Source organism: Stegostoma tigrinum, chromosome 40 (assembly GCF_030684315.1).
Source record: "Stegostoma tigrinum isolate sSteTig4 chromosome 40, sSteTig4.hap1, whole genome shotgun sequence".
In the NCBI taxonomy this organism is placed as follows: domain Eukaryota; kingdom Metazoa; phylum Chordata; class Chondrichthyes; order Orectolobiformes; family Stegostomatidae; genus Stegostoma; species Stegostoma tigrinum.
The window spans coordinates 4,884,736-4,908,217 of NC_081393.1; the positions used below are offsets into that span (position 1 = coordinate 4,884,736).

The 23,482-nt window shown below is 48.0% G+C and overlaps 1 protein-coding gene across 1 annotated transcript; it reads right to left on the minus strand.

The window, feature by feature from the left end:
• Positions 1 to 660: 660 nt before the first annotated feature.
• LOC125448068 (steroidogenic acute regulatory protein, mitochondrial) lies at positions 661 to 19,740 on the minus strand. The gene is made up of 9 exons (XM_048523047.2): positions 19,709 to 19,740; positions 16,293 to 16,428; positions 14,465 to 14,578; positions 11,770 to 11,897; positions 10,257 to 10,415; positions 8,056 to 8,240; positions 3,440 to 3,533; positions 1,764 to 1,859; positions 661 to 810 (listed from the first exon to the last, which is right to left on the minus strand). The coding sequence occupies exons 2-9, from the start codon at positions 16,354 to 16,356 to the stop codon at positions 661 to 663; spliced, it is 990 nt and encodes a 329-aa protein (XP_048379004.2). The 5' UTR covers positions 16,357 to 16,428; positions 19,709 to 19,740.
• Between the last annotated feature and the right edge of the window lie 3,742 nt (positions 19,741 to 23,482).

A 23,482-nucleotide genomic window follows, 5' to 3' on the forward strand; every position in this document is an offset into this window, starting at 1 on the left:
AGGTATTGGAATTCAATTTTAAAAGAATCTGGAATGAAGAGTCTAATGATGACCACAAATCCGTTGTCAATTGTCAGAAAAACACATCTCGTTCATGAATACCTTTTGGGGAAGGAAACTACCATCCTTACCTGGTCTGGCCTACATGTGATTCCAGACCCACAGCAATGTCCTCTGGGCAATTAGCAATGGGTGATGGCCTCGGCAGAGACCCCCTCATCCATTGAGTGAATAAAGAACATAGTTTACAAAGCACTGAGAGAGGAAGGAGTGTGTGGAACTGAGGAGGTTGCTGGTTCTGTGTCATGCTGTCAGTTTGTGGTTTAGGTTTTGGCTTTGTTGAGGGATGTGAGGAGGACATCCGCAGACCTTTATTCCTGTGTTCTGGGTCCAGCATTGCTGGGAAACATGATATCAGGAAGATCAGGGGCAAAGGAGGTGAACGATATGAATTGTTCAGCCCCACAGCCCCAGATCAAGCTCTCGTCAGCCTGAGAGTTCAACGGCTGATTCAGCCAGTCCCTCTGTATCAGAGAACTACAGGCGTCACCACTGACTTAGATTCAAAGCACCACTGCATCGAGAGAGGACCCACAGTTTGTCATGGAGCCCCTTCTCGGATGTTACATGAGGCCCTCCCTTCAAACCTTTTCAGTGGTTTTACAGTTTGTGCCCTGTGTCTCTGGCCAGCATGGTTTTAAATGGGGCAGACATCCAGAACAAATTGGGATCAAGAGAATGGGCATTCTTAGCTGGGACCCCTTCCCCAGGGGGACTGGTGTAGTTCACGGAGAAGATAGTTGCAGGAGTCTGGAGTAAAGCGGGAAGGAAGAAAACATAAACTCATAGAAAGCAGGCCATTTGGCCCATCAAAGCCACTCAAACCCTCCAAACAGCATTCCCACTCAGACCCACCCTGTAACTCTGAGTTCCCAATGCCTAACCCACCCAAGCTGCACATCCCTGGACACCATGGATGATGTAGCACGGCCCTTTCACCTCCCCTGCACATCTTGGGCTGTGGGTGGAAACCCACTCAGGCACTCACCTGAGGGTGGAATCAAAGCCACATCCCATGTGCTGTGAGGCAGCAGTGCTAATACTGAGCCACAATGCCCCCTCCCGCCCTATTTGAAAATGTAATTGATGGAGCATACAGAATGGGTTGGGAGAAAACATCATCTTGTGGGAGACTTTACAATGAGGGGTTTAAAGTTGAAAAATGAGGGCTCACCATTTTAAACAGCAATGAAAATAATTTTCTCCACACTGGAAACCTTTGCAACATCTCAAAAGGTAGTCCCAGCAGAGCCATTGAGGATTTTGTTTTAAGGTTGAGGTGAATTCTCACTCAGCGAAAGGGGTGAGAAGTTGCCAGGTGCAGGCTGGAACATTGGGCTGTCAAATTGGCCTGACTGAATGGCAGAACAGGCTGGGGAGGCAGACGGGCCTGTTCCTAGCTTGCATCTAACCCTTGGAAATTTTCCCTTTTAAAAATAATGCACACCACAGCTTTGAATAACTCCGTCAACCCAAGACTGATGATTGTGAAGGTTTAAAATCGGAAAAGGTTGAAAAATTCCATTCCCAAGACGATCGCAACCGAAGACCGTGGAATGCAGAGTTCCTCATCCAACCACAAAGAAATGGAGATTTTAAAGAGAAGTATTTCAGAAAAGTGGAATGTTGCCTGAGATTTCCCCACCCTGGCGTGGGGGGAGTGAGGAGAGAAGTTAATGTCGGTGGTTTCAGCAACTGCAGACAGCATTGTTGGAATCCAGGTGACGGCGGAGATGTTGGGCGAAGTCAGCTTGGGATTGGGAGAGAGCCTGGTCAATGAGAGACTTTGGCAACCAGCCCTGGAACAAGGAAACAGGAGGTCTTTACATCAGTCAGATGGAATATTGAATCCAAGACGGTGACAGAAAGTGCCTCAGTTGTTTGAATGCCAGTCCCTAGCCTGCCTCTCTCTCTCACCTGCCTCTCTCTTCGAATTTGACAGCGCTGTCAGCCAGAAGGTTCATTCTGCTCCCCTGCTTTCTCCCCATGGCCCTGCCCCTGTCTCTGCTTCAAGTATTTATCCGGGTTCATCTTGACAGTTACCGATGGATCTATTTCGACCTCCCAAAACAAGCCACAAGTTAAATCTCCCCTCTCACAAAAACCCATCTTCCTTGATTATTTTTTAAGATCAATGATCCATCCAGTACCAGCTGCAAGCTGTAATGTCACTGGCACAAAAAAACCACCTGGTCACTTCCAACAGGGAGCAAAATTGGAGCGGCAGATACAGGGACACCCAGTGCCTGTCTCCTTGTGGTCACTGGGCTAAATTCCTGCAGCTCCCCACTTCCTGACACCTTGGGTGCACCTTCAAAGAATGCAGGTCAACGTTTGTCTCCTTGAAGGGGAAATTAGGGATGGGGCTGAGTGGGAACTGATGAAAGTCTTACTCTCAGTGATTAAGGGGATGATGTAAAACTGCCCTGAAATTGGGCATGAATGGGAGCTTCACAAGATGAAATAGAAAGTGATGCTGCCACGAGTCAGCAGCCTGGTGTGGTAGCTAATACTCAATGTTCGTCTAAATCTTTTGAGAAATTGATTGACTTTCAATGAAAAGTCCAAGGAAGTCCAGATGACGTTTGATATTGGGAAACCACTTTACAAACATGGAGAAACCATTCATGGTTACTGTGTGCATCAGCTCCATTTAATCATCTTTCCTCTATATTTTCTGACACTTTGATCTATGCAAATATTGTTTGGTCTGGTAAGTTATGATTGTCCAAAGACTCTTTTTTTTAAAGTAGAGCTCCTGACTTCTGCCCCTTTCCAATTGGAAAAAAAATGAATCTCAATTTTATTCTTGAATGACCAGCTCTGGATTTAAAATCACAGTCTTGCGATTTTATTCCACCGTCCTGAGCAGATAGTTTCTCTGCGTTGATGGTATCAAATCATCTTAAAAGCTGAACAGACTCAATCAGATCACCCAGAAATCTCCTGACCTTCAAGGGAACAGAAGTCATGTTTGTGCAACATCTCCTCAAAATGAAACCCTCAAAATCTACCACAGAAGGAGATCCAGCACCTCAGCCTTCTCAGAGTGAGAACTGGCCCAGGCGCAAACTGTTGTTTCAGTTCTTTCCATTGTTTTGATGTGGCTTCAACAATTAAGCTTGTGATTTTTAAAATTCTTGTTTCGAATCTGTGTAGACCTTTGGAATGTCGATTACTAATATTTCATGAATGATTAGTTTCATAACAGAACCTTGTGCCTTGATTAATTCAACGGCCATCCAGAAAATCATATTATTAATGTCAAGCTCCTGTGTATCTCTTGTTCCCAAACATGAGTCAGCCCTTGGAGAGATAAGAAGTCTGCACTGGGATGCTCCATTCAATAACTGCACTGTGTCACCCTGAGTTGACTTACCTTCAGGTCAATACTCAGCAGCCATGTGAACCTGGTCTTGTTTGGATCTTCAGCAGAGGGGCGCAGGACGATACAAGTGGGCCCATTCTCAGCCCTGCAAGCACAACAAGCCCAAGTTAGCAAACTCTCACTGCGTTTCAAAAAGTAACCAACATCTTTTTCTAGATTGAGACTTTGCTGCCATGTATACAGGAGTGCAGTGTACAAAACCACCTTTCTCTGGTGCCTCCATGTATACAAAAGCCAGGATTAAAAACAGAAGCAGAAATAAAAGAAACAGCCAACAGAAAAGGAAATGTTCCGATCACTGCCCTGCCTCCCCCATCAGTCCTCATCACTGGATTAAAGCCACAAAGTCCCTCAGCCAGAGAACAATAGCAAGCAAGCCTTGTGGTGATAGAATGTGTGGGAATGGATTGTAACAGGATGAGCCTCTGGCCTGAATGAACAATAAGGACTTTTACACGCACTTTCCCCCGACACTGCATCAGGTCTAAGATATGAAGCCTTGATGTCACCTAAAGCTAGCAATGTACATTCATATTGCTTCTTCAATGCACTGAAACATTCCTGAAGAATTATAGAAGTTGCTGGAAAAGCTCAGCAGGTCTGTGAAGAGAAAAAAGCAGATTTAGCATTTCCATCGGGTGGCCCTTCCTCAGGGCTGATGGTCAGTTTATATTTAGAAGATAGGGTAGGGGGTAGGAGGTAAATATTAGGGTAAAGGATAGAGCCCAAAGAGAGGAGAGCAGTTGGATAGACAAAGGTGTTGATAATGAACTGCCTGGGAGGGTGAGTAGTTAGTGACTAACAACAGGTAGTGTGTAGTGGCAAGCTGTGAAATAACCAGGCCTGGTGTGTGGGATAGGAGGCTAGAACATGGGAGAGTTTAGGCCCTAAAGTTATTGAACTCGATATGGAGTCCAGAGGGCTGTCGGGTCCCCAAGTGGAAAATGAGGTGTTGTTCCTCCAGCTTACATTAGGCTTCACTGGAGAACTGCAGCAAGTCAGACAGGGATGTTGGCCAGGGAACAGGGTGGTGTGTTGAAGTGGCAGGCACAAGTGGAAGCTCAGGGTCTTTTCTGTGGACAGAACATAGGCGTTCTACAAAGTGGTCACCCAGTCTACGCTTGGTTTCCCCGATGTAGAGGAGGCCACATTGTGCGCAGCGAATGCAGTAGACTAGATTCTGGGAAGTGTAGGTGAAGTGTTGCTTTGCCTGGAAGGTATGTTTGGGCCCTTGGATACTGGGGAGGGAGGAGGTAAAGGGTTGTTGGGGTCGGTGCCATGGGTCTGGGTGGGGTGGGATGTTGGGGGTGAAGGAAGTGTGGACCAGGGTGTGCTGCAGAAGGCAGACAAAGGAGGGGGGGCAATATGAGTCTGGTGGTGTCATCTCGCTAGAAGTGGCAAAATGGTGTCTGATGATCTGGATGTGAATGCTGGTGGTATGGTAGGTGAGGATAAGGGGAACCCTATTGCTGTTGTGGGAGGGAAGAGAAGGGGAGAGGGTGGAATTGGGGGAGATGGGTCGGATCTGGTTAAGGGCCCTGTTGACAACGGAGATGGGGAATCCTTGGTTGAGGAAGAAGGTGGACCTTTCAGAGGCTCCCTTGTGACTGAGACAGAGGAAGTGAGAGAATGGGATGGATTCTTTACAGGAAGTGGGGTGTGACGATGTGTAGTGCAGGTAGCTGTGGGAGTCAGTGGGTTTGTAATGGATATTAGTGGCCAGTCTATCCCCAGAAATGGAAACAGAGATGACGAGGAAGGGAAGGGAGGAGTCAGAGATAGATCACGTGAAAGTGAGGGCAGGGTGGAAATTGGAGGCGAAATTGATGAAGTTTTCCAATTCCAGACGAGACAGGGAAGCAGCAGTGTTGATATCATCGATGTATCGGAGAAAGAGTTGTGGGTGGGGGCCGGAATAAGACTGGAACAAGGAATGTTCCACGTACCCCATGAAGAGACAGACATAACTAGGGCCCATTTGGGTACACATGGCAACCCCTCTTACCTGAAGAAAACGGGAGGAGTTGACAGAGAAGTTGTTGAGGGTGAGGACTAGCTCGGCCAAGCGGAGGAAGGTGGTGGTGGGTGGGGATGATTCAGGATTTTGCTCCAGGAAGAAGAGGAGAGCCTGAGACCCGCCTGGTGGGGGATGGATGTGTAAAGGGTTTGCACATCCATGGTAAAGAGGAGGTGGCAGGAGCCTGCAAACTGGAAACTTTGAAACTGGTGTAAAGTGTCAGAGGAATTATGGATGTACGTGGGTGGGGATTGGACCGGGGAGAGAAGACTGAGTCACGGTGGGAAGAGATGAGATCTGAGAGGCAGGAGCAGGCTGAAACAATGGGTCTGCATGGGCAGTCCTGTTTGTGGATTATTGGAAGGAGGTAAAAGTGAGCTGCTTGGGGCTGGGGGACTATCAGTGTCAGGGGGAGATCACCAGATGAGATGAGGTTAGTGACCGTAGTTGATACAATGGCCTGATGTGTCACAGTGGGGTTATGGTCCAGGAGAAGGTAGGAAGAGGTATCTGAGAGCTGTTGCTGAGCCCCTGCAATGTAGAGGCATGATAATCAATGCTACATTTGTTTGATCAGTGATAATGGGAACTGCAGATGCTGGAGAATCCAAGATAACAAAGTGAGGAGCTGGATGAACACAGCAGGCCAAGCAGCATCTCAGGAGCACAACAGTTGATGTTTCGGGCCTAGACCCTTCATCAGAGAGGGGGATGGGGTGAGGGTTCTGGAATAAATAGGGAGAGAGGGGGAGGCGGAGCGAAGATGGAGAGAAAAGAAGATAGGTGGAGAGGAGAGTATAGGTGGGGAGATAGGGAGGGGATAGGTCAGTCCAGGGAGGACGGACAGGTCAAGGAGACGGGATGAGGTTAGTAGGTAGGAGATGGAGGTGCGGCTTGAGGTGGGAGGAGTGGATAGGTGAGAGGAAGAACAGTATAGGCAGGTGGGGACGAGCTGGGCTGGTTTTGGGGTGCTTTGAGGGGAGGGGAATTTTCAGAAGAATCTTAAATTTGTCAAGAGCAACAGAGATGGAGAGAAGGCTGCTTCTGAAGCTGAAATGCGCAAGCAGTCAGGCACCTTCCTGACTCAAGAGTCCATCGACTAACCTGGCAACACCAACCCATCTGTTGGGAATTGAAACAAGCAGCAGAGAGAAACATTGCAGAGACAGAGGTGCAATTGTCATCTCATGGTACTTGAAGTTCAATGATGTCTTAGTGAGGAACTGAGCCACAAATATGCAGTTAGTTCTTCTGAAGCTTTCTTGAAGGACTGTTGCTGAAATCCCTGAAACAATCTGCTCCATGCCGACTGCCAGTAAATGTGACTACAGGTGTTGGTGTACAATTTGAATTTCCAAGCCATGACAAATTCTCCAAACATATGTGACAATGTACAAACCAAACCCAGAAGGGGGCCGTGAGTGTGGGCAGCTACCATTTTCAAATGCCATCACCACCAACAGTGTGTCTGCCAAGAATGTCCACACATCTGTGTGGCACAGTATAGGTCACCTTAGTTTGCTGCCTTGAACACAATTTTCACCAACCAGTCAGGACATCAGGGAGGCAAAACAGGGACGTGCCTTTGTCAGTCGAGGCATACACTATAAGGTCAAGAAGCTAAGCTTGGAGCTGGACAGGACTTTAGTTGGGCTGGAGTACTGTGAACAGTTCTGGTCACCATCCGATGGCAAGAGTGTCACTGCATGGGAGGGGGTGCAGAGGAGCTCCACCAGGGGGCTGCCTGGCATGGAGCACTTCAGCAAGGGAGAGGGACTGGACAAGCTCTTTGGAGCAGAGAAGTCTGAGGGGTGATCTGACCGAGGTGCAGAAGATATGGAGGGGCTGAATAGAAAGCAGCTGTTGACCTCAGTTGAAAGGCGAATGATAAGGGGGCACAGTTTTAAAGTGAAAGGCAGGAGGTTGAGAGGGAAGACGAGGAGAGGCTTTTCCTCTTGGATTGTGCATTGCCTGGGAAGGTAATTGAAGCACGTAGCTTCACAGCCTTTAACAAGTAACTGGATGAGAGCCTGAAATGTCAGAAATTTGCAGCTATGAGCCCAGTGGGGTTAGTGTTGATAGGCCAGCACAGGTTTGATGGGCGATAGGGCCCCATCGTATAATTTTACGATTGTACTGTACTAATACATTCACTTGTGAGCCAAAATATTGAAGCTATTCATCTGAATATCCCAACAATATCAAAAAAAAACAAATTTGTGGGGCGTGAGATAGGGTTGGTTCATGCACCATGACTCAGTGTTATTAACTGTCGAGAAAAGGTGCATTTCATTTTACACCCATCAGAGCATTTGGCAAGATTACCAGTGTGATGGGGAACAGCACTGCAGAAGGTGTGAGGGGCACGTGTAATCTCCATGGCAATGCCTCAACCAATCAGCACTCTCCTCTCTTGCAGCATAAATGTTACTTCCCTCTATTTCCTGTCAATGGGCCTGATGAGCACCAGACCTGGGTCATTTTCCTGCACTCCCCCCCGAAGGACTACTACCTGTTTCATGCAGTTACGACAGTGCTTCCCAATGACCTGGGATCTGGCAGAGGGCTTGGTTTCAGGAGTGAATGTTACCTGATGATGCCATTTTGCTCGGGCATCATGTCACAATGGGTGGACATCCCAGCCAGGAAGCAGGTTGAGCCCCGTCTCTTGGCATAGCGCACGCTCACAAAGTCCCTGGGGCTGATGAGTTTGCCTGCGGTCTCCGTGGAAACCTCATGAGTCAACATCGTTTCCGGGTTGATCTTTTTCAGGATCTGGTGGGGGAATAAAAAATATGTTTCTTTTTCCAGTACAGAAAGCTCATGGAGACTGACAGACAGACAGGCAGGGGATGAAATAAGGCTCAGAATTTGGATTGGAGATAAAAGCTCAAGTCCTGTCTGAGGGAATCACAGCATTGTCAGGGCCCTGGAGGCTGTTCAGCCCATCATCTGCTCTTTTGGAACAGCTATCCCATCCTCCTAGGTCTTCCCCCAGTGCTCTGAGGACTTTCCCCTTTAAGCATCAATCCAGTTCCTTTCAGTAAGTTGAATTTGCCTTCAATGCTCTTTGAGACTAACCATTTTGGATCGGAATAACTCACTCTGTTCGGTAAATTCTTGTCTTCTCTCATCACTGTGCCCCCTCCTCTCTTTTAAAGTGTCTCCCTATCTACTTCATCTATGATAGGGTAGAACCCCTCAAGCAATTTTAAGAAGGCATCCTCAACCCTAACTTTTTCTTTTATTTTCAAGGCAAATATGAATTACAACTTGACAAACTAGTCGATGTCAAGAGAAAAACCATTTTAAAGCACAAACAAAAAAATAAGTATTTGGAATAACTTAAATCTGTTGGAAAACTTAACAGAATAACAGATGTAGTAACTATTACTAATAGTAATAATAATTACTAATAAATCACTATTACTAATAAGCTGTTCCAATATAATAACATCTCATTAACACGCCCTTTGGCAAAAAGGCACATTCAGACAAATAGATTTATCTCACAAGTCACCCAGCAGCAGAGAGGAACCCAAGCGTCTTGCTGTAACTGAGAGAGAAAAGAAAGCTTCTTCAAGTTCACAACAGTGACTGCTTAAAATTAAAACTAAAAACTGAAATAAAAAAGACGAGAAATCCTGGTCTATAATTGCTGGCCACACCCAGCCAGCGTGCTTCTATTGTTCCAACTTTCAAAAACAACCCCCAGGCATGCCAGTGGGTCAGCATTGAGGACCGTTGCAAAGTGCGGATTCCCCGTGCACAGCAGTGTTGATTCAGCACTGCATGCATCAAGTGCCAGAATAAAAATCACTGTGAAAGCGCAACTTTTTGAAAAGTTTTAAAATCCACTCAGGAGTTGGCTATCGCTGTTAGTGTCCGATCAACTGAGGTCACCGGGTGGGTGACCTAAGTGAGGGACTCTTCAAAGACTGCGGATCTTTTAACTCCAGTTCTGGGGAAGGGTCACCAGACCCGAAACATTAACTCTGATGTTTTTCCTTCACAGACGCTGCCAGGCCTGCTGAGCTTTTCCAGCAACTTCTGTTTTTGAACTCCTCACTTTATTCCTTCAAATTTTCCGATTTAAATTAAGCAGGACTTTAAGGTTTAGCCATGCTCTTACATTTTTATTTTTCTACTTATTCTATGAAGGTAATGCTTAACTTTCTAATTCTGTTGCTTTTATTATTTTATGCCTGAGTTTTGCATCTTGGTACCAGTGATGGTGAGATTAGACACTTTTCACTTTACTCTTGTACTTGAGCACGTGACAATAAAAAATCTGAATCTTAGTCCTCCAATCCCCAGTTGTGACTGTGTTCCAGTTGCAATGCAAAACTGGCCCTGTGGTTGTCACAGCGGTGGTGATGTGACGGTGGGATCTACCTGAAACTCATTTTTGTGCTTCGACTGAGGCATCGGTGTTGGCCTGGCCACTGCGAGAACTCCCGGCTGTCCTTGGAAACGGCGGCCATCAGATTGGTGAGATCCACCCAATCAGGTGGGGCCTCAGCTGAACGTGTTACCTGAAATGTGCACCTCAGTTGTGCATGCAAGTGTTAGCCTGGATTTTGTGCTCAAAGCCCCGGTTCAAATCACTCACTGAAACTGCGTTAAAACTGCATGAAACTTTGTTTTGCAAGTGACTGAAGGATCAATGGGTTCAATAATTGCAGCAATAATTCTAGCCCCAGACCACCAGAGGTTCTTTTTGTCTTGGCACCATTTGAAAACCCTGGGTCTGAAGCACACATTGAAGGCCCCTCTTGTGAAACAGCTTACCTTCACTTGTTTAATGTTCGGGTTCCACTCTCCCATCTGTTCGACCTTGTCAAACAGCTCACTGTAGAGCAGATCTAATGATTTGTCCATCTCCACCTCAAGCTTGAAGACTTTGCCAATATCTGGAAGTGTTTTGCTGACGACTTTGTCACCGTTGGCCTGTTGAAGATTCAAAATGCTCAGTTTGTCGCTCACTCGAGAAGCCAGGCGAAGGAAGAGGCCGCATTGCGCCTCCTGTGTGCTCGACAATTCAGTCGGGGTATGGACTTGACCCTCTGTACCTGACTTTGTTCTATATCCTGGGTGCCTTTACCTCACCGGGAATGTGTTTCATTCTGGAAAGCTCCAGTCGTTTCAGCTTCTGGAAGCCTTTCTGGCTAGATTATGGGTGCCTTTCGTGTGAGAAAGACATCAACATGCACGGTGAGAGCAAAGATGGTTTGACAACAACAGCAGATTGGTTCTGGAAGTTTGGAGCCTGGTGACTCAGGCAGTTAGAGACCCATGAGGATGTGAACAGTGACAGATCAGCCATGAATGGCAGAGCAGGATCGAGGGGCTGAATGGCCTTCTCCTACACCAATTTCTGATGGTCTTACGTCTCTACAATCCCAGCCTGAGATTTGGGAGTGGCAGGGGTGGTGGGCGGTGGGGAGGGTAGGTTACAGGAGACAGTTGTGAGCCAGCTTTGTCTCGCATCATCACTAGTGGGTGTGTGAGTGGGATGATCAACCACATTGATCTCCTGACTTGGTGCCAGGATCCTGAGCCATGGGATTTCCTCAGCAATTGCAAGGGGCTTGTTTAAGGCAGTGCAGCTCTGTATTGAGTTCTGGCAACTTTGCAGCAATTGTCTGCCCAGGAACGCACCTAGCCTGAGCCAGCAGTCACACTCTGCAAGGGATCCCACCACTTCCATTCATCAACCTCTTCCCAGCATCACATCAAACTCCTTTCAGCCTGACCTGACCGCGGTTGCAGTGCAATGGAATGAAGGAATCTGGAAAAGGGATGTGGACCCAGGTTTGAGACCCTTCATTTTGGGGGAAGGATTGGAGAAGTCGGGACTGTTTTCCTGGATGGAGAGAGAAAAAAACTGTTCCCATTGGAGAACCAGAGGGTTTGGTTTTACAGGGTCTCGCAAATGAAACAGATGCTGCATGCAGTGAGTGGCTCTACACTGCCTGGGGGTGTAGGCAAGGCAGGTTTAACTGAGGGATGTGTGAGCAGAACAGATGGTGATGGAAGTGGAAACAATATTCAGGATTACAGGGAAAAGGCACTGAACCGGGGCAGAGACACTGGGCTGAATGGCCTCGTCCCGTGCTGTAACACCTCTGTCATTCCATGTAGGGTCTTGTTTTGTGCTGACCCCCTGAACTTTTAGCAATTTATCCGAACGATATCAATGAGCTCCCCACCAGGACCGTGTCCTTCTTTAAGGCGGGGGGTGGGGGGTGGGGGGTGGGGGGGGGAGGCTTTGGCTAAAGAGGACGAAGGCAGCATAACTTACCGCTTCGATTTCGGACTTCCACCCACTTCCGTCCTGCAGAATGGAGATGGATTTCTGCAGGGCTTCTTCGGCCTGTTTAATGTACGCCATCTCTGCCTCAGAGTACGGCTTCTCTTCGAGACAGTAACCTAATTTAAGGGCATGAGACAGTGGGGAGGGGTATCAGCAGCAATAAAAAGTAAATCAGTCTTATTTTGCAAATTCTTCAGCTTTGCCCTTGTATCTGTTTTGTTTTGGAAACACATGTTTTGTTGTGATCCCATCTGATGTTACGACTGTGTGACTCACATCGCAGAAGGAATCCTTCCCTGAATGATCATTTCTTTTCCTTCTTGCTTGGTTCATTAATCAATCACTGAAACACAGTCATGCGAGACTGTAGATTTGCTTTCGCAACAAAGGAGATGTTGAAATAACTTGAAAATATGAACCAAGCTGTCAATGCGGAATGGTCCTAAAACACCCAGCAAAACGAAGTTCCAACCTGATTCCTGATGCTACCTGTTGCCGACACTCAGGGCCCGAGGAGTGACAGCACTGTCTCGACTCTTCACAACCCACTTCACTCACTTCCAGCAGTTCCTTTGCTGTGGACTGCAGGGACAATTCCACTGGAATTTTCCGAGTTAGCCGCCAGGAATTTTTTTTCACAGATCCGAGAGCCTAAACTTTCTCAGTTCTTAAAACCTGCAGCTTTCCAACCAAACATTCCTGGTTTGCAGAGATAATGGGAACTGCAGATGCTGGAGAATCAGAGATAACAACGTGTGGAGCTGGATGAACACAGCAGGCCAAGCAGCATCTCAGGAGCACAAAGCCTCTCTGATGAAGGGTCTAGGCCCGAAACGTCAGCTTTTGTGCTCCTCAGATGCTGCTTGGCCTGCTGTGTTCATCCAGCTCCACACTGTTATTCCCAGTTTGCAACTTGCAAAAACCGAACTCCCCTCTGCTGCGGTGCCTTATTTCCTGAACTGCTTCGGATTGCTTCTTGGGGAAAAATGAAACTTGCTTCCGAATTCAATTCATGTGCCTTGTGAACTGAGCTTTAAAGAAAAATTTGCCCATTCTAGATTCGTCCAAACTGAAATCGAAGCGGATGTTTATTCCAGTGGTCAACCATATCAACATCTTCCCATTCACACCAGAGGGTTCTGCAGTCATCTCCTTTTGGGAAAATGCAGGCTTTAGGCCATTGGTGTGGAATGACTCAAACCTGTAAGTGTTTTCTTCAGAGGGAGAACTTAATAGAAGTAACCAACTTCCAGAAAATTATGTTAAGGTATAAATTATGCACCATTCATCACTAAATGTATGTCAGTATCTTTTGCATTATCCACAAATGCAGCATCAGTTGGAGCCATGCCTTGCAAGCATCTATGGGCATTGCCCACAGTTGGCTTTGGAATCAGACCCAAGTACCGGAATGGGAAATTCAGTCCCGTCCCTCGCACTGAGCCACCAATTAGCATCAGAAAATGGAAGAAGCTGAATGTGGGCCGGCAGATGCTAAGATTTTCCAACTGGTTGCTTTTCCCCATGAGTTTTTTGGGACCCCACCACTGGTGGAGCGGCTGGCAGTGGGAGTGGGCTGGTGACGGTCAACGTGGACGGGCCACCAGGAGGTGCCCAGGCTTGGACCCGCTCTTTGCCAGTTCTGCCCCTGCCATTGTCTTCAGCCAGTCCCCCGTATTTTCTTATCTGTTCACCCTCCGAAAACAGCTATCACAGCTTCTCACTCAGACTGCAAACTTACTTATTCGAGCCCCTGGGCTGAGTTGCTATCAGACAGCTCCCCCCACGATTGCCAGTAAACATGCCACAATGAAAGAGGCCATTCGTCCCATCTGCTGATGTATGGGAGCCTCTGCTAACTTGTCGTCTCTCCCTGCCAGCAAACCCTTCTATTCTTTCCTCTCAGAACTGGCTTGTGATATTTCCCTGGTCACCCACCCCGTTCTCTTCTCTTTTGCCTCAACCTTTCCAGATCGCTGTCACTTCTCCTTTCTGCTGTCAGCCTCTTGCAAATCCTCTCACATCCCATGAGCTGATCATTCTTTTGGAAGAGAACTTTTGTCGTCCAAGTGCAGCCCAGCAAACATTCCATCCACATGTCAGCTTTGCTTCGCTTCCTCTCAGTTCTGTTGTGGTTCAAGCTCAGAGATTCACTCTTCTATTTGTAACCCTGTGTTGGTGTTTTTTGTGTATTTGAGTATTTGTGTATCAGTCTTCCCCAGCCCCTCAAGATATCTTCGGTGCTCTCCCCCTTCACCTTTTTATTCTGTTCTGGGCTAAATGCAATCCGTGACTCCCCATCCTGACTTGGAAATACATCGCCTTTCCTTCACTGTCGCTGGATCAAAATCCTGGAATTCCTTCCAGAACAGAATCGTGGGTCTATCCACAACACAAAGACTGCAGCAGTTTGAGATGGCAGTTCAGTACTGCCTTCTCAAGGGGCAACTAGGAACAGGCAATAAATACCAGGCCCAGCCAGCGACGCCCACATCCATGAGCTAATGAAACAAAAGCGATGTTGCCACAAAGTGAATGTTAATTTGTTCACTCTGCAAAGTGTGTGAATGTGCTGTTTTTCATGGCTTTGACAATTTGCTCTGTGTTAAATGTTTAAGATGAATGCAGAAGGTGAAGTCACATTTAAAATGCGAAATGTAAAAGATCTGAAGGCGGTACTCACTGATGAGGGAGCTCCTCCTGCGAACCTGACTGACCCGGGAGCTGGACCCTTGATTCTGAAGCCTGAGCTGATGGAGTTTGTGTCCGAGAGCTGCCACAGCTGTGTGTCTCAAACCTAAGAGACAAAAATAGGGAGAGGGTCTGACTCTAAGCTCAGACTCTGACACACCAAAGATTCAGCGAGATCTATTAGAGCTCAGACTATCATAGGCTGGACATTGCAACTTTGTCCATTTGGATCCTGAAGTAGTGATAATAGGAATACAGTCTAGAGAACAGAGCACTGCCAGATCAAATACTTCTCAACATCCCACCAGGATTCTGTGAGTCAGGAAGCTGTGGTTTTATGCTAGCTCCTTCCTTTCCTGAGCATGTTAAAGGACAGCGTTATCCCAACTGGGATTGAACAAATTAAACCATGTTGGGACCTACTAGTCCTCTGCAGGAGAAGTGATAGTTGGAGCGTGAGCGAGAGAATCAGCTATGATCATATTGAATGGTAGCACAGACTCGCAGGGCCAAATGGCCTACTCTTGCTCATCCTTTCTATGTTTCTACTCCTCAAATCTCTTCACCATTTTAGATCGAGGCTGGTCTGTCTTTTAGCTCCATGCTCCTGACTTTGACCTCTACTCCTCCCAACTTAGTGAATGTGTTCCTGTCCTTTGTAAAATTTACAATTGTCTCCCTGCACCGACAGTTTTTCTGGGGGGGGAGGGAGGTAGTGGTTGGGAGTGTTTCACTGTCCCATGGGTGTTGGAGACCCCACAGCATTTGTTCATAGAATCCATACAGTTCAGACTCAGCCCAACCCCCTACTGTATCCCTGTAACCCTGCATTTCCCATGGCTAACCTGCACATCCCTGGGCATTGCCAATCCACCCTAACCTGCACATCTTTGGACTGTGGGAGGAAACCGGAGCACCCGGAGGGAACCCACACAGACACGGAGAGAATGTGCAAACTCCCACACAGTTGTTCAAGAGTGGAATCCTACCCAGGTCCCTGGTACTGTGATGCAGCAGAGCGAAACATTGAGTCACCGTGCTGCCCTCTGAGACTGGACTCAAAGGGGGTGCACTTGTTCTGAATTCCCCTGGCAGCTGTAACAGAATGTGCCCATGTCTCTCCCCTGCCCCCCCAAATGAACTGGGCCACAACTGAGACCCCAAGTGTTTCTTTCACGCTATAGGGCATTATCCTACATGAGTGACTCCTTGAATAAGACAGACACTGAGGGGACAGAGACAGTGAAACAATGAGAAGGAATTGGGTTGCTCAGGGGTGTTCTCTCACCAAAGTTCGGGGCTATTTTCCAGTTGGAAGATGCTGTACCCCACTGGTCTACATGTGGGGAAAACAGTTGACCAGGCCAGATGGGACTTTCTCAGATAACTGTCCGATCAGGGCGAGAGGTGCTAGACCTTGCAGGTTCTCACTGAAATGGACTGCTGGCGCTCAGTGACACACAGAGTCCTTGCAATAGGCCAGCACACGTGCTTTTCAATGACACTAAATGCTCAGACCCTATTGGCTGCGACAGTTTAATTAATTTGGTGGTCACAACTCCTTTTGCAAGGAAAATCAAATGAGCTTTCTTCATTGCAACGAATGTACATTATTTTTCAAGGCCACAATTTTTCATGGTTTCAAAATCCCTTGAGCTCCAGGTGCATTGAAACAAAAGCCAAATTAAAATCTACACTCATCCCCCAAATCGTTTGAAAATCTGTGCTTGCCTCTCAGTGCGTGGAGGGTCACAGATCACAGTTTGAGACTTCTGCCCGCCCCCATTGACCAGCCGCAGGGTGTGGCTTTCCCCACATACCTGTCACGGTGCGGATGTGCTGGTAAGAGATGGCCGCGCAGAGCTTGAAGGTGGCTGGGATCATGGTGTATCTTGTTTGGTTTGTCACTGAAGTCTTCTGGAGTCGCCTGTCAGCTGTTTTCTTTTTATACACGCACTGCGAACAAGCCCAGAATTTATGGTGTTCCACCTGAACCTTGTCAAGTACACCCGTGACAGCAACGTGACAAAATCAGGGACGTTCATCAGATTAACTGGTGCAAAAGATCAAGCTGCCAGAAAGGTTGTGGACGTATCTGGAAGCCTACATCCCTATATTTCTTTCAGAAAGCTCAGCATGAAGGAGAAATGTATTTGTCCTTCTACATGATGAGCAAATACTGAATACATTTACACCACTGTCACTCACGGGATGAGGGTGTCACTGGATAGGACAGCATTTCTTGCCCACCCCTAATTGCCCAGAAGGCAGTTAAGAGTCAGTTGCCTTGCTGTAGGCCTGGAGTCACACGTAGGCCAGACCGGGTTAGGTTGGCAGCTATCCTTCCCTAAAAGGCGTCAGTGAACCAGATTGATGATGGATTCTGTCACTGTCAGATCCGTAATTCTATGTTCCTCACTGAATTCAATTGCCACATTCTGCCGTGACAGGGTTCGAACCAGGGTGTTATCTGGGTCTCTGGATTAACAGCCCAAAGGCCATTGCCTCCCCATTTGAAGGACGGTGCCTCCTGTTGTCACAGATAAACACAGCTGCCGAACCTGATGGTGGGGGGGGTCCGAATGGGAGTTGCTTTGGGAACATTTTTCTGCCCAAATCTTACCAAACGCATCTCATTAACCACCAACCTACAGCTTCTGTCTGGTCTGATCCTACCCCCAGCTTATCCCGCACCATTCCCAGAACGACACACCACTCTCTGTAGAATGGTGGTGAGACAACCCGAACCCATGAGCTTACTTCCTCATCACGGTGTTTCATTGAGGGCGACCAATTGGCAGATTCTGAGCAAGCAAGTCTATCTGCTCAGGTGTAAATATTGGCAGTGCACAGTTGACCTGAGCCACACAGTGGCACAGGGGTTAGCACTGTTGCCTCACAGCACCAGGGACCTGGGTTCAATTCAGTTGGGGTTTTTCCTCCTGCAGGCCAAAGATGTGCAGGTTAGGGTGCATTGGCCAAGCCAAGTTGCCCGTAGTGTCCAAGGATGGGTAGGCTTGGTGGGTTAGTCATGGGAAATTACAGAGAGTGGGTTTGGAGGGTGCTGTTTGGAGGGTTGGTGTGAACTCGAACGGCCTCTTTCCACACTGCAGGGATTCTATGATCCTGTTGAAACTTTGTAAGGTTCTCACCTGGTGTCAATATCATGGAGTTACTTTTGTGTTATCTTCACTCTGAGAGGAGTTGTGTGAGAAATCCACACTGCTGTTCCTCACCACTGGGGAGGTCTGCTGGCCTCATCCTCCTTTTGGACCCTTCGAGATGCTCCCCCATCCAGCCACCCTCTTCCTGGGAGACATTCCTCAGTGTTAAACCTTTCTGACCCTCACATCCTAGTGCAACAAAAGGCAGCCTGACAAATCTTCAGTTCAAGAAGTGGACTCTTTCTCTCCTATAGTTCACTGGTTCCTATTGGTGCTGTGTAGACACGGGCCCTGTGTTCTACAGGAACAACCTCTACACTGTCTACATGTCACTGGGAGGGCTCCTGACCACCTTCCCAGGTGGATATGGGGGATCTTTCCTTTGAGGAAGGGAGTTTGGCTAACATTCAAAGCTCAACCAAGCTAACTGAAGCCAATTGTTTCATGGCTGCTGGTGGGATCTTGCTGTGTGCATCATGGCTGCAGCATCCCCAACATGACCTAAAATATCTCCTTGGCTTTAGCCAGAGAGTTTTCAGACAGCCCAGGACACCTCAGAGACGGAAAGGAAAAGGACCATAGGGAAAACAGGAACAAGAGGATATGCTGGTGTGGAGCTGGGTGAACACAGCAGGCCAGGCAGCATCAGAGGGGCAGGAAGGCTGATGTTTTGGGTCTGGACCCTTCTTCAGAAATTCATTTCCTCACTTCTTTCTGAAGAAGGGTCCAGATCTGAAACATCAGCTTTCCTGCTCCTCTGATGCTGCTTGGCCTGCTGTGTTCATCCAGCTCTGCACCTTGTTATCTCAGACTCCAGCATTGACAGTTCTTGCTATCTCTAAGAGGACATGCTGACTGGGTTCGATGATGTACAAGAGGGACAGGAGCGATCTTGTGTGGTGCACACACACCAGCATTGGCCAGTTGGGCTGAACGGCCTGGATTGTCTAATGAGTGCTGAATGTGATGTGCTTTGGGAGATCTTAAAGTGCTGTGGAAATGCATCATTGTTCCACTGGCAGGACAGATCCAGCAGAGGGGACAGCACTGTGGTACACAGTCAGGAAGGAATTGCCCTGAGAGTCCTCAACATTGACTGTGGGCTGCATGAAGCCTGATCTGTTCAGGTTAAACATGGGCAAGGAAACCCCTGGATGGTTACTACTGAGTGTGATGGGATGCTCCCCACTTGGCCCTGGATGAGGGCAGCTCCAACAACACTCAAGAAGCTCGACATTATCCAGGACAAAGCGGTCGCTTGATTGGCACCACATCCACAAGCATCCGCCTCCCTCCACCCCCGACGCTCAGTAACAGCAGTGTGTACTATCTACAAGATGCATTGCAGAAATTCACCAAGGTTCCTCAGACAGCACCTTCCAAACCCACGACCACTTCCATCCAGATGGACAAGGGACAGCAGATACATGGGAACACCACCCCCTGCAAGTTCCCCTCCGAGTCACTCACTATTCTGACCTGGAAATATATCGCCGTTCCTTCACTGTTGCTGGGTCAAAATCCTGGAATTCCCTCACTCCTAAGGGGCACTGTGGGTCAACCCACAGCACATGGACTGCAGTGTTTCAAGAAGACAGCTCACCCCCACCTTCTCAAGGGGCAACTAGGGACAGGCTGTGAAATGCCGCGAATGAATTTTAAAAAGTCTCGAGCCTTCATTGTAACTGATCTCTGAATGGGGCTTCTGGTATTCCGGTGAATTTAACATTTGCCTGGAAGTTATGAAACCCCACAGTGAACACAGCTGCAGCCTCACACCTTGTGTCTGTGTCAAATTGATGCAAATTGGTGTCTCAGAGCCTGCACAGAGGGAATACCACATGGTACCTGTGCTATATTGGTGTGTGGCCAGTGTCTCTGATATGTGCTGTGGGACTGCAATGTCTCTGCCCCTCATGTGAAGGGGTCTGGGTCACTCCCTCTCTACAAGAGATGGTGTCTTCAACGGTTAGAATGTATTGCACCTCACTCTCAGACAGTGTGTCTGTGTGGATTTCAGCCGAGTGAAACTGACTGCCACCCTCACTCTCCAGGGACATTGCCTGCTTTACCTGTCACATCGGGTCAATCTGACCCATCCATGTGGGAAGCCATTCCAATGAGGCGATGGACGTCCGTTAACCACTCCCCCCGAGGGGCAGACTTGATCTATTCCAGTTTAGCACGGTCAGTTCACATGCTGGCCTTCAGTTAAGGATCTCTGTAATAACCACGTCTATTCTGAGAGAACACTTCAAAGTCCAGCGATGACACACCACGTGCCTGAGGCTGTTTGTCCAAACTCCAGAAATGCTAGAGATTGAGGCCAGGCAATACCCATTCAAAATAAACATAGGGGAATGAAAGTGGCGGAGGAGACTAACTGTGGCATGGTTAGGTCTCAATAACAGAGCAGTAATACCCTGGTTACCAACCAGTAAATGGCAGCTGGGTGACAAAATCCTGGAACACACTTCCCGGGCAGCACAGTGGCTCAGTGGTTCGCATTGCAGCCTCACAGTGCCAGGGTCCCGGGCTCGATTCCACCCTCGGGCGACTGTCTGTGTGGAGTTTGCACATTCTCCCCGTGTCTGCGTGGGTTTCCTCCGGGTGCTCCGGCTTCCTCCCACAGTCCAAAGACGTGCAGGCTAGGTGGATCGGCCATGCTAAATTGCCCGTAGTGTTCAGGGGTGTGTGGCTTATAGGGGGATGGGTCTGGGTGGGATGCTCTAAGGGGCGGTGTGGACTTGTTGGGCCGAAGGGCCTGTTTCCACACTGTAGGGAATCTAATCTAATCAAAGCATGGACCTACACCATGTGGACTGTACTGCCTGCCTCAAACAGGCAGAAAGAGTCCCAAGGTTCGAGAAGAAGCCTCAAACTTGCTCTTTCAGGAATTGCAAGCCCAGGAATGCCCCAAACTTAAAAGAAGCTTCGCTGAGAAATAAAGTCTTAAGCCAAGCCAATGGCATCTTCTGAATGAGGTCATCCAAGTCTTCAAGACATGAACAGGCAAAGGCAGGGAAGATCGAGATAAACCCAAAACACATTTCCACATACAGCAGTGGATGCAGGATCAGGTGTTAGCTCTAAATCTGAGAGAGAAGCTTTCTTTTATTCAGCAAAACATGAAGGGATACGGGGCAAAGGCAGGCCCATGGAGTTTGGACACTTCAGGCATGATCTCCTTGAATGGTGGAACAGGCTCAAGGGGCTGAATGGCCTAATCCCTGTTCCCGTGTTATTGGTTTTGACAAGACATCCTCTCCCCTGTGGCGCCCACAGTTTGTAAAACATGCAGTGAGTCCGCGAGACTTTGACTTCTGGCTCATTTTGTCCTGTCCGAGAATGAGATGGTGCAAGGTCTAATGTCTTGGGCAGAAATCTTGGCGGATATAATCAATGTTCATTTCCTGAGACAGGGAGTTGGTACAATAACTGGGACGGTGGGATTTTAACACTTCCCCTAGTTCTCTCTGAATGTTCATGTTGTGTGAGTATCTATCCAGCTGTGATCACACACCCATCAGCCACCATGGAGCTGCAGCCTTTCTCATGAAGAACTGACAAAGGTTAATTGAGCAAGTGCCATGCAGAGACAATTTCCCACTCTGTCAAACAGAAAGCAGTGATGTGAATTACAGCCATTCTGAGAAAGACACAGGGGGCAACAAAGCAACAATGGCTGGCCAGAAATGTGCAGAGGAAAATGTGACTACAAAATAAACCTGTCACATTTAACTCAGGGGTTGAAGTTACAGGAGAATGGAGATTGGTGTGGGATGTCAGATACTTTTTGTTTCCAACCTGGAGGTGCAATAATGTTCAACCAACCAATCACAGAAAAGAATTCTCACAGACAGCTAACCAGGTCATGAGTGATAAATGGGAACTACAGATGCTGGAGAATCCAATATAATAAAATGTGAGGCTGGATGAACACAGCAGGCCCAGCAGCATCTCTCTGATGAAGGGTCTACGCCCAAAACGTCAGCTTTTGTGCTCCTGAGATGCTGCTGGGCCTGCTGTGTTCATCCAGCCTCACATTTTAATAACCAGGTCATGAGAATCACTTTTGTAAAGTGGTCTCTCAGAGAGCAAAATAACCATGGGGAGCCACGTGTGAGATTAAAATAGAGGGGAGCAAGGATGCTGGCTTTAAAGAATTAAATGTGAGTAGAGCTCTTTGTCACCACATGTCTGAGATGAGATATTCAGGCCCAGTTACCTCTCTGATTGGTGCCACCTAGCTCAGTGACATGTCATAGAGTCAAAGAACAGAAACAGGCCCTCCTGTCCAAAGAGTCTGTGCTGACCAAAATGCCCAGCTGAACTAGTCCCACCTGCCTACTCCTGATCTGTATCCCTCCAAACCTTTCCTGTTTATGTATCCATCCGGATGTTTGTTAAACATAGTAATTGTATCCACTTTATCGGAAGTTCATTCCACATGCGAGCCAGCCTCTACCTGAAACAGTTTGTACTGAACAACTCCCCGAGCAGACTGCCAAAGTAATTCGGCAGAATGCCTCATCACCAGAACTTTCCCACAAGCACCCAGCCCTCACTTGGCTGGTGGTGCGAAGGGAGATCCTGTGAGATCCTTTATGTATGCCCAGTCTGTCTGTGCCACCGCTCGCTGCCCTCAAAGTGGCTGCTGGGGGGACTGAGACTACCAAATACCTCCTTCTCGGAATGCGCCTTTGCAAAGGATGCCTGGACAGAAACAGCGGTTTTGGTTGAAGTTCGTCAACGCAGCTCCATAACACAGGCCTCTGTTCCCCAGGACACACGCCGAGACAAACATCAGCTGTGCCTGGAGGACCATCAGCTCAGTGAGAGACTCTCTTTGGTCTCCCTGAAAGGTGTTGCTTTCCCAGTGTAAGCAGCTCACCTCGGCAGAGCGTTGCAGACTGGCACATTCCAAGGTCCGTGACTATGTGTTGAGGGACACACTAAAGCCTGAGGAAGCTGCCTCCAGGTTACAGTGGGGCAAAGACCATTCTCTAGGCTCTTTCTCCTGGAAGTAAATGGGGGTCCTTCAGTTATTCGACATTCCCAGCGTCTCAGCATGTTGTGTTCAGGCAAGAAATGGTGGTGGTTGAGTTGTTGGAGGGAGTCAAACTCCAATGTTTATTTCCTTGATCTGCCACTGTACAGAAGCAAACTGTGTTTGTGTAACGGATATATACAGATATATTTTATGAACAGAGTATATTCTTGAATTAAAAGAAGTGAGCAAAGAAGTGCAAGTCAGAAAGAGGAGGCTGTCACCACATCTGGTGTGTAATTGAGGACAGGATTTAATCTCAGCACTGATGGTAACGGGGATGTAACGGGGATGGTGATGTTTTGAGCAGAAGTGGTTCCGGAACGGAAAGGATAGCTCCCCTAGACTGGTCTCTCTCCCTGGGGCAATGTAGCAAATTCAGAAGCCATAGATTGTCCCTGCCGAACACAAAATAAGCATCAGTGCAGGACTCACCGAGATAATTCCCCCAGATCGGTGGCGTTTGATGTCAAAGTAGGGCAGTGTTCCTTTTTGGTTGTTTGTTTGTTTCGACCAGTTCTTTCGACTCGACAGCTGGAGGAGAGGATAGTTTCCGTGTGTTTGGTCTCGGGGGGCGGGGGGTGGTCCTTGAGGATGTTGGAAGCTGTGGAGTAGCGAATCTAGCGTGGAACTCCTCGGTCCCTGTTCTCCTGGATCATTGGGATTCAGAGTAATGGCCCGAGGGCCGCTATAATTGAACCCCACCCCCACTGGGCCACAAAATGAGTGGCTTTAGCGTCAAACGTTTTCAAGATACGGCAGCATAAGTGAGCCTTTGAAACTCTAGCCGTTTCTA

What these genes read in the sequence shown, in the direction of transcription:
- LOC125448068 (XM_048523047.2), bottom strand. Translation starts at nt 16,356, where the DNA reads ATGATCCCAGCCACCTTCAAGCTCTGCGCGGCCATCTCTTACCAGCAC. An exon ending in GCACATCCGCACCGTGACAG is followed by an intron (nt 14,579 to 16,292) that starts GTATGTGGGGAA and finishes TTTGTCTCTTAG; the next exon opens with GTTTGAGACACACAGCTGTG. An exon ending in GGAAGTCCGAAATCGAAGCG is followed by an intron (nt 10,416 to 11,769) that starts GTAAGTTATGCT and finishes AATCTTCAACAG; the next exon opens with GCCAACGGTGACAAAGTCGT.